Source organism: Pangasianodon hypophthalmus, chromosome 5 (genome assembly GCF_027358585.1).
Source record: "Pangasianodon hypophthalmus isolate fPanHyp1 chromosome 5, fPanHyp1.pri, whole genome shotgun sequence".
Classification (NCBI taxonomy): Eukaryota; Metazoa; Chordata; class Actinopteri; order Siluriformes; family Pangasiidae; genus Pangasianodon; species Pangasianodon hypophthalmus.
Window position 1 is genome coordinate 6,065,514 of NC_069714.1, and position 14,278 is coordinate 6,079,791.

General features: G+C 39.0%; 1 protein-coding gene across 1 annotated transcript; it reads left to right on the top strand.

Moving 5' to 3' along the window:
- Nucleotides 1-281: 281 nt before the first annotated feature.
- Nucleotides 282-8,313, top strand: arglu1a (arginine and glutamate rich 1a). Its single transcript, XM_026928008.3, has 4 exons — nucleotides 282-844; nucleotides 2,457-2,682; nucleotides 4,834-4,917; nucleotides 7,124-8,313. The coding sequence occupies exons 1-4, from the start codon at nucleotides 516-518 to the stop codon at nucleotides 7,286-7,288; spliced, it is 804 nt and encodes a 267-aa protein (XP_026783809.1). The 5' UTR covers nucleotides 282-515; the 3' UTR covers nucleotides 7,289-8,313.
- The last annotated feature ends 5,965 nt before the right edge of the window (nucleotides 8,314-14,278 follow it).

Here is a 14,278-nt window from a genome sequence, read left to right on the forward strand (position 1 = left end):
CAGCGAAAAAAAAAAGGCTGCCCACTGCTCCGGGTGTGTGTTCACGGTGTGTGTGTTCACTACTGTGTGTGCACTTGGATGGGTTAAATGCAGAGCACAAATTCCGAGTATGGGTCACCATACTTGGCCACAAGTCACTTATAAAAATAAATAAATAAATAAATATTAAACTCGGCTAATTTTGCACTTAGCTAGCTGGCTAAAGAGTGCAAATGTTCAAGGCCACCCCTCCCCCACCCCCCCTCTGTCGCCATGGCAATACGAAAAGAGCCGACAGAGCCCGAGCCGCAAGGTGTTCTGGGAAACTCGTACACATACAGCACGGTCGCCATATTTGCTTGAATTTACTAACTTGCACTAGAGGGAAAAATATCAACATTGCGCTGTTTTATTTGTGAATATCAGACGTGTTTTTTGCTGTAGGTTGCGGAACGCGAGAGGCTGCAGCTTCTCTGTGTCTGTAGCTGCAGTTTCTCGGCGGTTTATTTGGCAGTGGTAGTTTAGCCAGAGCAGAAATGGGGCGCTCGAGGAGCCGCAGCTCGTCCCGGTCAAAGCACTCGAAAAGCGGCAGCAAGCACAGCAAAAAGCGCGGCAGCCGCTCCAGGTCCCGATCCAGAGACCGTGAGAGGAGCAAGAAACGCTCCCGGAGCCGAGAGGCCAAGAGGAACCGACGGCGGGAGTCGCGCTCCAGGTCCAGGTCGAACAGGGAGCGGGCGAGGGGGACGTCTCCGGTGGACAGAGTGGACATGTTCGGCCGCACGCTGAGCAAACGCACCGCCGCCGAGGAGAAGCAGAGGAAGGAGGAGGAGGAGAAGAAAGCTGAGATGGAGAGACAGAGGAAGATGTAAGCCACCCCGTGTGTTTGTGTGTGTGTGTGTGGGGCATGTGGTAACCGCTTAACTGTTAGCTTATATTGTTTCAGTCGCCTGGACAACAATAGTGGTGCTTTTGTGGCACACTGGCATGCTAACGCTAACTGTGGTTAGACTGCGTTATTTCCATTTCCACACCCGTATTAGGTACATCTTCCTGCTTGCACGTGATTGGGCTGATTGTGCCAATAAGCAGCTCGCTGATTGGACAGGAGATGTGTCACTAACGCAGGGGGCGGGGCTTATAGGGGACCCTGATAGTGATAGCTCTCAGGACTGAGCCGGTTGTTTAGTGCAGGGTTTTTCAAACTTTTTTTTTTTTTCCTGCAACCATGGACCTTTTTAAGTCTAAAATAAATTCCACGCACACCCTTAACACATTTATCAACACAATGCAATAGTTTGGTAATTTATTGGAGCAGTAGGATTTTATTTATTTTTTTAATCCACCAACTTACTTGTGGTTTGGATTACATCCACTCAGTGTAAATACTAATAATAATATGAAAATGATCATAGGAACTCAATAGTAATTATAATAAGTTTGATAATGATGCGTTATGATTTGTATCACTGTAATAAAATCAAATCACGGACCCCTGCAGGGCCAATGGACCCCACTGTGAGAAGCAGATTATTATAAACTGTGGTTATTATTAACGACTGCAGAGCTTCATGAAAAGCAATGTTTTGAAAATGTATGAGAAATTTGATTACCACTAGAGTTATCTCAAAGATAGCAGAAAATTTAAATCTCCAACACACCAGCCCTCTTCCCCTTCCCCTTAAAACTGTAATCTCTAATATAATACAAGAGAAGGCAATCAGTTTAAACACACTGTGCATGTTTGCTAAATTGCCTCACAGATGTCACACATGATAATCTAATTAGCTGCTGGTGCCAGTTAACACGCATTTTGAACCGTTCTCTGCACATGTTTAGGTTTCTTCTTTGTATTTGAGCACAGCTAATGTGTCCTGAAGAGGGCCGTGATCGCCAGCGGCCAAGAAACAAAGATGGAGAATCCAATAAAGAACAGGATGCGAGAGATGGAGTTAAAGTGTAAAGCCTGGCGCATTAAGGCTCTAGGATTGGCCTCAGGCTAGGCCATCTGAACCTTAAAAGCACTCTGTCCGTTTTTGGTCTGGAGTGACACTGACCCTGGGGCATGGCTCGAGTGACCTGTGTTCAGTACATGTCAATAAAATGGAGAAAAAGGACACTGGAGACGGTCTGCAGACTTATATTCCCCTGGGTGGTGTTCAGAAATCGAATTCTGGCAGTTTTTTTTTTTTTTTTTTTTTATCCTTGTGTGTGTCAAAGTGCTTCTTAGGCGATATGACAGGGAAATTTATGAGCGAAAGACAGCTGGCAGCAGCACTTGGCCACTTCCATTAGGATTACATGTGGAAATAGCTGCTGGTTAAATAAAAAAAAACAACAACTCATGTTTATGCAGTCTAATGTGTTAGTTCGTTCTATATTTTGTTTTAACAGTTTCAAGAAACAGTTGTAAGGTTTTTTTTCAGAAGAACATGTATTTAAGCGCCATTTTTTATCGATGTTCTGTGTCTTTCTTGCAGCCGTCAGCAGGAGATCGAGGAGCGTCTGATCGAGGAGGAGACGGCGCGGAGAGTGGAGGAGCTGGTGGCACGGCGCGTGGAAGAGGAGCTGGAGAAGCGGCGCGACGAGATCGAGCGCGAGGTGCTGCGGCGTGTCGAGGAGGCTAAACGCATCATGGAAGCACAGCTTCTTCAGGAGCTCGAGAGACAGAGGCAGGCCGAGTTGAGCGCACAGAAAGCCCGTGAGGTAACGCTCGGTCGTTTGGAACGGCCATGTCACCCGCCGCCGTGGCACAACCCGGCATGCACCAACTCAAGAGAGGGCAGAGGGAGAACATGAGAATAGAGTCATAGTTTAATAGGACTCGAGCTTCACACTAGATAAGCTGTACAGCTAGCTGCTGGGAGCAAGAGGTACAGAATTTGCATGCGTTTAAAACAGATGGGTGTACATGGTGTTGGCTTAGTATCAGGAAGTTGGGGATGTTAAGGGTGCGTAGTTTCGTTTCTGTAGACACTCGGTTGAATTTAATGAGACAGATTCCTATAGAAGGATGGTAGGACATGCTGGGTGTGCTTGAGGATGTGCAATGCAAAGGTTGTGTCACGGCTGCGAGATATTAATCATTTCTTTTTATTCGTCCCTCTTTCCCACCTTCCTAGCCTCTTCTCTCAATGTCTTTGCTCTCTTTTTCTTTTGTCAATGTACTACTCTTGTCTTCAATAAAAAAAAGAAAAATAGAACATTGATATTTTGGTTAGGCTTTGTCTTTGTTCTTGAATATGCTTTCATATTTTTACTGACCCATTATTATTTATTATTTTGAAATTATTAGTTTATTTTTAAATTCTTAAAACTATAGCTATACATTTTAAATAAATTAATGCATTTTGGCATCTGGACCTACCTAACAAAAGAGGACTTTCTTTTTTTTCCGATGAGTCTTTAAACTTGACACTAATTCTCCTTCCAATCCAAGCCACTGAAACACCTCAGGGTCCCATGGGTCAGCACTAACAGGGTTAGATATGTGCCCTTCTGCTGCCCAGTCCCATTTAGACCGGTTAGACACAAGTCTCGTACACACCAACATGCTCTACTTACCCCATGATCTTGCTTTTTTTTTTTTTCCTGCCAGCATTGCACTATTTTTTAGTGTAGGAGTAAATCCGATAGCAAATCCGACTGTTTTTAGCTTCCAACTTAATCCCCATTGGAGAGTGTATACATTCTCATGTTTTCCTGTCTTTCTTTATATATATATATATATTCTTTTTTTTTTATTCAATATTTTACTGTCTTCTAACTACATTATTTTTTTTTTCTTTATCACTTACTTTATTCATTGTTGAAAGTGCAGTATTGTAAATGTACTTCTGTGTCCTCACGACTTGCTTTTCCTCAGGAAGCTGGTTTTCGTGTACACACACACACACGCACACACGTACACCTACAAGTCATGTAGTAGTATACTCACTCATTATATACACACAGATATTTCATGTAACGAATGATCCCATTTTTGTGTTCCTGCAGTTGTTAACACCCTTTTAACAGTAAAAGCCTGACGTCCCGCGATTGTTCATGTCCACACATGGTAATGTGTTTTACTTACATTCTTCACTCTCCTGTCCAACACGCCATCACTTTGACTCTACTGCAATGTGATATACTGCATGTGGTGTTGCTGTGTAAGAGCACTAGCTCGTGCTAGCGGCTCAGAGCAGAGATTTTAAAGGGGAAGCGCAGCGCTGTCCAGGACGGGACACACGCGGGACCAGGCAGTAAATACTCACCCCCTTTAATCAGCAGTTGTGTAGGTACAGTGCACAGTCAAAGGAAAAAAGCGTAGGTATACAAGCATTGGTGAGCTACTACTATTCAATCTCTCCTTTGTCTTATTTACTCAGTCTTTTTTTTTTTTTTTTTACTTTCAAAATGTCTTGCTTATGGATGCATATAGTTTAGAAAATTAAAGAAAAAAAAACAGTCCTGATTGATTTTTCTCATCTTCAAACAAGACTCTTCATTAGTCGATGTTTGTTCTGTATGTATGTTCATGAATGTGCCTATGAATGTTTGAGTAAGACATTGTGGGATCTTTAATGTGTGATTGAAGTCAGTCACGGGAGGGTTTTTGATCTATGGCGCAAAGGGAGAGATACGTGGGGGGTTAATTCTATGCATTTTTCCTTAAGATTCTACCGTTTGCAAATGTGATGAGTGTGAGAGAGAGAGGATGAAAGAGCTTTTGTGCTGTGAGCGTATCTGGCTGGTACTGTGTATGGATCGAGTGGAGCGTGTGTAGGAGTGTTTGCACGTGAGGCTGGATGGATGGAGGTTGCTTTAAGGGAATTGTTTTGCTCGGCCTAACATGTCACCGTGTCACCCCTGTAGGAGGAAGAAAAATCCAAACGGGAGGAACTGGAAAAAATTTTGGAAGAGAACAACAGAAAGATCGCTGAAGCTCAGGCTAAGCTGGTATGTTTTTTTTTTTTTTTTTTTTCTTGTTTTTGTTTTTTTTTTCTTCCTTTAAACAAACAAAAAAAGGAACGGGAGAATAAACTTCTAATTATAAATGCACAACATCTCATGTGCCCTGTTAAATCATATAAATATAATTTTGTTCAAACAAGATTTATCTATTATTATTATTATTATTATTAAATTGAACTTGCTTAAAACATGAAAGAGGCTTGGTGAGGTTGATGAATCCACCAACATTCCTGCTTTTTTATTTCATGTGGTCTTTATTTTTGAAACTGCTACAGCTCCAAAATAAAGCAATAATAATGTCAAATTTCTGAACTTGCCAGCTGTCTGTGTAGCTGGAACACAGTATGGCACTGTTACTGTGGCATATTAAAGGTTTTGTAAGACGGAGAAGCCCAAAAAACTATTATACAATTGTAATTAAAATTTATTTAACTAACTAAAGCAGGCTATATTGTAGTTAAATCTGTGTATACATAATAAAATGATAGCATCCAGCGAGTAATAAAGACAAAGATTGGGGGAAAAAATGCCATCTTGTTCATTTTGTGTTGTATTGCAGGTTTTTTTTTTTTTTTTTAAGATTAGTTAGTGGTGTACAGCATATGTAGAGTTGTTTGACTAGACGACTGTTAAACCGAACATCACAGTACTTAAGTTTATTTCAGCATCGCAGTAGATGTTTTGAAGTGAATACTTCTCTGCTAAAGAACACTGACTGTAAATCTAGGTAAAAATTTACTAACCCTAAAATTTGCATCAGTTTGTTTATAGTTCGCACAATCCACAAGCCGGACAGCAGTGAGACCTTCACACACTTTTTTTTTAAATAAGAATTTTAGCTATACATTTCACGTAGAACTTGGTCCACAACAGCATTAATCAAGTTGGCACTTTCGCAAACAAAACTATACATTTTTTCTGCAGGACAGTGACAGAGCACAGAAATATGCACGCTGTGCTCTGCTGTGCGTTTCTAAACCTCTTCTATTTCTTTACAGAACAGATAAGAAGTATGATTAAACAGCCAGCCTGCAGAATACATTTAAAGATATAGCGAGAGCCTGATTTCAGATCAGTCACAGAATATGTAAATGTCTGCGTTTTATTTTTACATAGATCCTGAGCTCCAAAAGCAGAAATGTATTGAGCTAAGCGTATAGGGTCAGTCAGTACTACATGAGTCATATGACTTAATATACAAGTTATTTTTCTTTTTATACGAGATGTTTCTTACAAAAGATTTTTAATCATTTTTTTAAAATAAAACATCACACCTTTGTGCTTCATCACAACCGAGGTTCTGCCTAAAAGTTGTTAGCTCCCAGACAGTGTGATTGAATAAACTGTAGGTTAAGATTTATTATGCCATTACTTGTTTGCCTTTTTTTAAAGGTCTGCTTGTTAAAAGTTTATGAAAATATTCAGCACATGAATATCCTAATTAACATATTTTTCGTGCGCCAGACAGCCATTTAAACGAGACAAGCAAGTTGATGTCCACGTTAATGTGGCCACTTGTGGTTGTGTAACAAGGCAGTGGTCTTTTGTAAGTGCAGAAACAGACGTAATGTTTAATTGGCTTCTGGCATGTGTACATAGATGATGGTTATCAACACGTTATGCCATTGTGTGAGCGGGTGTGAAGTTTTTTTTTCTTCTTTCTTTCTTTTCCCCCAACTGCTTAAACTATTTTTTCTAAAGTGTGTGATTTAGCTTGTGTTTCTTTGATGACGGGCACAAATCCAATTTCGTAGCAAGCCTGGCATGATTCATGTCCGGCGAAGCTTAAATTCTCACAGTCAGTCCTCACCTGACCTTTGGTCAATGCGCGTCTGTTTTTTTCACCATAGCATCATTTTTTTTTTATTTCCAGAATATAGAAATTGCATCACGTGACGTCATGAATTAGGGATATACGGTCAGATTATATATGGTGGAGGTGGGTGTAAGCAGTGAAGGATCTGAGTGTGTTCTCGAGAAGGAGTGTGTGAGTTTAAGTCCCAGGGCTGTCAGAGTAGCGCTGTTGGGCTCTTGACTTCTCAGCCTTGTGTTTGGAATGTGTCCCCTCTCAGTTTAGGTAAAACCATCTGCCTTGTAAATGTAGACATGTTTTGTCATTCTGTTTCCACTTTACAAGTGTGTTTATCCCTCTGTGTGTGTGTGTGTGTGTGTGTGTGTGTGTGTTTACTAGGCCGAGGATCAGCTGCGCATAGTGGAGGAGCAGCGAAAGATCCATGAGGAGCGAATGAAGCTGGAGCAGGAGAGGCAGAGACAGCAGAAGGAAGAGCAGAAGATCATCCTGGGGAAGGGCAAGTCCCGACCTCGCCTCTCCTTCACGCTCAAAGCCACAGACTGATCGCGCACTCCAACCCTCCCTCCTGTCCCTCATGTCTCTCTCTCTTTCTTTCTCTCTCTCTCTTTCTCTCTCTCTCCCTTGCGCTCTCTTTCTGGAAGATAACTTCATGTTGAAGCAAATCTCTAGACATTTTCCAAAGAGAGGTTACTCCTGCCCTCCGTGTCTCTCCTCTGGGTTCGAACAAACTTCACAAACCCCCAGTTGGGGAAACGTTTGACAGATTCTCCCTGACTCAAGGCTGGACTTCGCTGCCACCTCCACAGACTCTTACTTTTAGTGGCTTTTATGTTTTGCCAGTGCTGTGTATAGGATGCTTCCTTTTTTCCCCAAATATTGGGAAATCCATTTTGTTTTTACTGGATTGCAAAAGCAATGAAAAGGGTGTGTGTTTGTGTGTGTGTGTGTGTGTGTGTGTGTGTGTGTGTGGGGCCCCTTGATTTTGAAGATTCAAGCACAGTTTCTTGTCCACAGCTTGAAGCTATCCATTTGTGTAATGGGGGTAAAAATGCGTCGGAATGAAACTGGTGTGAGGGTAATTTGAACTGTAACCTGGCGAGTGTGTATGTAGTATGCGGCCAGTTTTTGTTTTTTTTTGTTTTTTTGTGAACACCGTAAACCATGGCGAGATTCTGAATGACCTGTCCTCCACTGTGCCCTGCAAGTCATGTTAATTGCAGTATGTCCTGTTTGATTTGCTAATGTGAGAATCTGGCAAAACAGTGGAGGAGATGTGCGCTGACTGTGCTGATTCGGATTCGTTTAGACAGTTCATGTGTGGGTTATGCAAATGTCTACTGTTCCTACAAGGAAATCAGGAGCTGCAGGTAAGATTGGTTAGGGCGTGGGTGTGTGATTGTGTGTGACTGTGTGTGTGTGTGTGTGTGTGTGTGTGTGCATGTGTGTGCGTGTTTGTCTGTATGTTAGAAGCTAGCTTATCATATTGTGGACAATTTTCCCCTGTCTTGTAAATTGGAGCTGAGTCATTCATTAATAAATCCTGCAAATAGGCCGCCTTGTCAGATTGACCTGCCGTCTTCTCTTTCTGTTTGGACATTTACTTCAGATCTTTTGTGTTTTATTTAAAGAATTAATTGATTAAGCAATTTTTAATCAATTAATATTTTTATTCAATTAATATTTTTTGTAATGTTTGTTGAAGTCCTCCTCACATTCCACTAGTAATCAATAAAATATCTGCTCAGAGGCAGCGTTCTGGTCTCTGCAGTGCCCAGACTCTGGGAACGATAGAATATGGTGTATACTGTGTATATAGAATACTGTGTTCTTGATTTATATACCATGTTTCAAATGAACAACCAACCATTTTACAACCAAGCACGTCTAGTTTTCAATATTTGCTCCTATTTTGTGTCTGGGGTGTAGCAGATTTTTTGTTAGGCAGGCTACAGAGGGGGCCAGGCGATATGACAAAAATATCATGTCATGAACCTCGAAGGCATTTCTACAATGTGCAATAAGTGTCACGATATCTACAATGCAATATTATAATAAGGTTGTTACACAGGCAAACAGTAGTGTTGCATTTAAAAAGAAAATGAAAAACTTATGTTAAATTAATAAATTAAACTGAAAAGGATAAAGACAAATTATAATAATATTATATATATATATATATATATATATATATATATATATATTGCAGTTTTAAAGGTGCAGTACAAAATTAACATCAAATCATCTGCTTCCAGAGTTTGTAAATTCTATTTAAAAATCATTTATCACGATATTGATATCATATAGTTTTATCACCCAGTCCTGTGCAGCGCTCCACACTTCATTTTTATCCCCCCCAATTGATGTAGTACATCGTCTGGATATTAGTACTGAGTTTCCTGTTGTCGAGACAAAAAATACATGAAATGGCTACATGTGAGACAGAGCTCCTGATGGCCGATGTATGTATTTGGGATGTATGTGGATTTTGAGGTTGAAAACAGCCAACTTCCACCAAAATCACTGACTTCACAGTTTACACAAAGGCTAGCGATCTTACTGGTATGTGTATTCAGTGTTAACATCCTGTACAGCTTGTGTATTGATTGAGATTTACACTTGGAATACACACTCGGCCATTTCGGTGTTAAATTGCTGCCCTCACTGAAGAGTGAATATCACACACACATTCCGACTCTTTGAAGGACCTGACTGGGCTTGAAGTTGTTGGTGTTATCTCTGGTCTCACAGATGATAATTAATTACCGTCGCGTTAACAGTGACACGCTGAAGAGCTGCTCCATCTCCTCACACACACAGTGACGGATGGAGAAACGCACAGGTCTCTTAAAAACATGTTCGGCCAAGCCGTGAATAATGAACGTGTTAATCCACGCGCACTGGTACGAGCCGCTCCCCGTTCATCCCCTTTAAACAAGCACACCGTTTCCACCTGTATATATGTTAAATGACGCATGGTGCTTTGGAGTGTAAAGAAGTTTTTAGAGGAGGGCAGCCTGCAGCCTGACCCCATTCCCCATCGAGCTCTCAGATTCAATCAGGGTCATCACATGAGCTACAGCTCAAACCGCAAATGTGTGGGGTTTTTTTTGCACTATAGAACAGGCATAAAAAATAGTGTAGGCCATTTTTATTTACACTCTTTGCTTTTCTTTTATTTGGAGCCCCTGAGAGTAGGGTTTGGAGGCATTGCTATCAATATGGAAACTATTTAATATGTTAATACACCTTATAGGGCATAATCTGTATCTTTCTTTCATTTAGGTTGAAAATCATGCTTTGTATCTTTGTTATTGATGGGAAATGTCTTAGTGTAAAGTATGTCGGAAGATTGATACGGTATGTGTCTCAATCCGCTAGTGTACTAAAGGCTTAGTCTGGAGGGTAAGAAAAAAATGGTAGAGAAGCCCGGAGTCAGTTATAACAGGTTTTAAGATACACAAAGTCAAAAAAAAAAACATAATTCTCTTTAAAACCTTAAGGGTTTCCTGAGGAGACAGCTGAAGGATGCTAGGTTATTTCATTTAATTCTGACAGATAAAAGGCTTGAATAATGTTTAGTTAACTGTACATGCATAATGAGTCCCACTTTATTATAATGTAATAATTACAAAAAGTCTGAATTTATTTCAGTTCATCTCCATGGTGCAGTACAAAAAAAAATCTGGCACCAAGTACAATCACACAAATGTTAGGACTAGATTAACATTTCTAAGCATTTCAAGTTAAAGTACATTTTGCCACCAAATATGTAAATATATGAAAATATAGGCTATAAAACTTTAAGCCTTTAGTCATCTGTTAAATGTGAGTAAACTGTGTCTTTGAGCTCTTCAGCAGTTTTAGATCATCTGTTAGTCTACTAACTTTCCTGGGAAGTCCACTGGTGAATTCACCAACTGTCATTATCAGTTCTTAGGAAACATCAGAAAATACAGCCTGCAATAGCAGCTTCATTTAGGCCTGCGTCTGAGCTGGCTGAGCCGTACACGGCCAAAAACATGACTTTAGTTACTGTAATAGAACACACTGTTGTTAACATTATATAAATTATTACAGTAAACGTTTCTGGAATAAAACCATACTAGTTACTGTAATACAACTGTAATACATTACACTAATAAATTACTAGTTATACATTACACTACTATAATACTACTGTAATAAATTACAGTAATCAAATACTAGTTACTGTAATACAACTAAAATTATAAAATACTAGTTACTTTACTACAACTGTAGTAAATTGCAGTAATAAAATACTAGTTACTGTAATACAAGTAATACATTTACACTAATAAAATACTAGTTACTTTACTACAACTGTAATAAATTGCAGTAATAAAATACTAGTTTCTGTAATACAACTAATAAATTATAAAATACTAGTTTACTACAACTGTAATAAATTGCAGTAATAAAATACTAGTTACTGTAATACAACTGTAATAAATTTACAGTAATAAAATACTAGTTACTGTAATACAACTAATAAATTATAAAATACTAGTTTACTACAACTGTAATAAATTGCAGTAATAAAATACTAGTTACTGTAATACAACTGTAATAAATTTACAGTAATAAAATAGTTACTTTAATAAAACTGTAATAAATTTACAGTAATAAAATACTAGTTACCGTAATACAACTAATGCATTTACACTAATAAAATACTAGTTACTTTACTACAACTGTGATTTACAGTAATAAAATACTAGTTACTGTAATACAACTAATAAATTATAAAATACTAGTTTACTACAACTGTAATAAATGTACAGTAGTAAAAATACTTGACTTTTCTTTATATTAATGTAATAAAGTAGATTTCACTCAAAGACATGTGGTTAATTTAGGATTTAAGACATTTCTCAGTTGACCTCATCGTTACAGGCTTCACAGCCATCATGTCAGTCATAACACGTAATTTATTAATTTACTTTTCCCTTCCGATTGTGATATTGTGCTTGAGTTAAATTCCCTTGAAAAGCCGCTGCTGATTAGAAATCTAACGCAAGTTTAGGGGGGAAAAAAAATCAATGTTATTTGATTAAAAAGAAGTGAAAATGTAGAGAAATGGTGTGCAGCCGGTCCCCGCTCTCCCCTACACCTCCACTGCTCTCTGGAATTCTACTGAAGTCCCACTTCAGGAAGAAAACCTTTTTTTTTCCTTTCTGCTGGAAGTTTATGAGTTAATGTCCATGTAAGAAATGATTTACTTCAAATTCCTCATCGGTGATAATCACCATAGCAAACAGATATCTCGGGCAGACCTACACACTAGTGAACAACCCTGAGAACAAAGCTTCGGCTTTACCAGCTGAACATCCAGCAGCTCAGACGGTCCGGAGAGCTTCTAGCTCTTTATTATAAAATACACTTTATAAATGTGTAAAATGTGTGAGGGACGTGACTGCAGTATTGGAAGGACTTCTGTTAGATTTGAATGTGTCTATAGGCATTACATTTATTCCACCTATAAGTTGATAAGTGAAGCAAAAATAAACTATATTTATATTTATTACTATAAATATACTACTAACTAATTAAATTACTAAATTAATAATTAATTCTGGTTCCACTATGACTCATTTTAATGAATGTTTTTATTAATTGTAATGATTTCAGAATAAAACAAACAGATTATATATATATATATATATATATATATATATATATATATATATATATATATATATATATATATATATATATATATATATGGCATATCTAAATTTTGGTTTTTTTTCCCCCCAGTTTTCACCAAACAAAGATTTGCTGGGTTTGTAGTCTGTTGAAATTGTACAGTATGTAGGCTAAGCCTCCCTATGATGAACAACTGCCTGTGTGTGTGTGTGTGTGTGTGTGTGTGTGTGTGTGTGATAGTGTAAAAGTGTGTGTGTTGTTTTGATGCTCATCTTAACGCTGCAGTGTTTGGACTGAATTATCCGCTTTAGTTTAGGAACTTTTCGTTTCCGCCTGCGTTGCATTGTGTTGTGTTGTGTTTAGTGTAGTTGTGTTGTGTTTAGTGTAGTTGTGTTGTGTAGTTGTGTTGTGTTGTTTCCGGGAGCCTCGGCAGCTCATCCCGTCGTTATTCACCTCTGTGTTCTGAAAGAGTGCGAGCTTTAATCTCTGCTTTACAGACATGAAGCCCAGCCGCTCGATTAGATCTGCGATTTCAGTGAAGACATTTCACCTCGACCAGAGTGTGTCCCTGATACAATTAACACCTGGCCTCTAAACACACACCATTACTCCACCACCACTTCATAAACCCCCGCCTACCTGAATTAATACACACCGCGTGTGTGTCTGTGTGTGTGTGTGTGAGTGTGTGTATTCGCTCTTCACTGCGGGAATCTGATGATCAGGGCCTTTTGGTGATACACACCTATTAAAGCAAATACACACAGACTGAAAGGCAGCAGCGTGGACCTTTAAATTACACTGAAGTTCTTCCTTTTTTAATAATAATAATAATAATAATAGTAATAATGATGATGATGGTGATGAAGAGTCTATGACACACCAGATCTCCCTGGTTGACTCTCCTAATTAAAAGGATGAATAAGAGGATAGACTCCATCAGTGCACTGCTGTAGTGCTTTTATTGCTTTTCTCTCAGTTTTATTTACCTCTCCCTGCTTTTATTACTCTGTTTTTTAAACTGTTAAATCGCGGCTTGAAGTCCACACGTTCCTCCTCCTGGGAGACTCACCGCTAGTCGGCGCTGCTGTCCATCTGATCATGAAGCCTCGAACCCGAACATACAAACTGTACATTTCTGTTCTGCTGATCAGCAACACTGAGGCTGGAGAGTGTGTGTGTTGCACAGGCTCACACACCCGGCTAACACCCAGCACACTCACAATGCACACAATCATACACTCACAATGCACACAATCATACACTCACAATGCACAAAATCATACACCCATAATGCACACAATCATACACCCATAATGCACACAATCATACACTCACAATGCACACAATCATACACTCACAATGCACAAAATCATACACTCACAATGCACAAAATCATACACTCATAATGCACACAATCATACACCCATAATGCACACAATCATACACTCACAATGCACACAATCATACACTCATAATGCACACAATCATACACCCATAATGCACACAATCATACACTCACAATGCACACAATCATACACTCATAATGCACACAATCATACACCCATAATGCACACAATCATACACTCACAATGCACACAATCATACACCCATAATGCACACAATCATACACTCACAATGCACACAATCATACACTCACAATGCACACAATCATACACCCATAATGCACACAATCATATAATGCACACAATCATACACTCACAATGCACACAATCATATAATGCACACAATCATACACACACAATGCACAAAATCATATAATGCACAAAAGTCATACACTCACAATGCACAAACACACTGTATATTTAAGACAGAGAAATCAGTAGAGAGATCAGAGCTCATTCT

Bases quoted from the DNA above. Each gene is read 5' to 3' on its own strand.
- arglu1a (XM_026928008.3), top strand. From the start codon at position 516: ATGGGGCGCTCGAGGAGCCGCAGCTCGTCCCGGTCAAAGCACTCGAAA. The intron at 845-2,456 runs GTAAGCCACCCC...TCTTTCTTGCAG, and splicing joins ATGGAGAGACAGAGGAAGAT to CCGTCAGCAGGAGATCGAGG. The intron at 2,683-4,833 runs GTAACGCTCGGT...TCACCCCTGTAG, and splicing joins GCGCACAGAAAGCCCGTGAG to GAGGAAGAAAAATCCAAACG.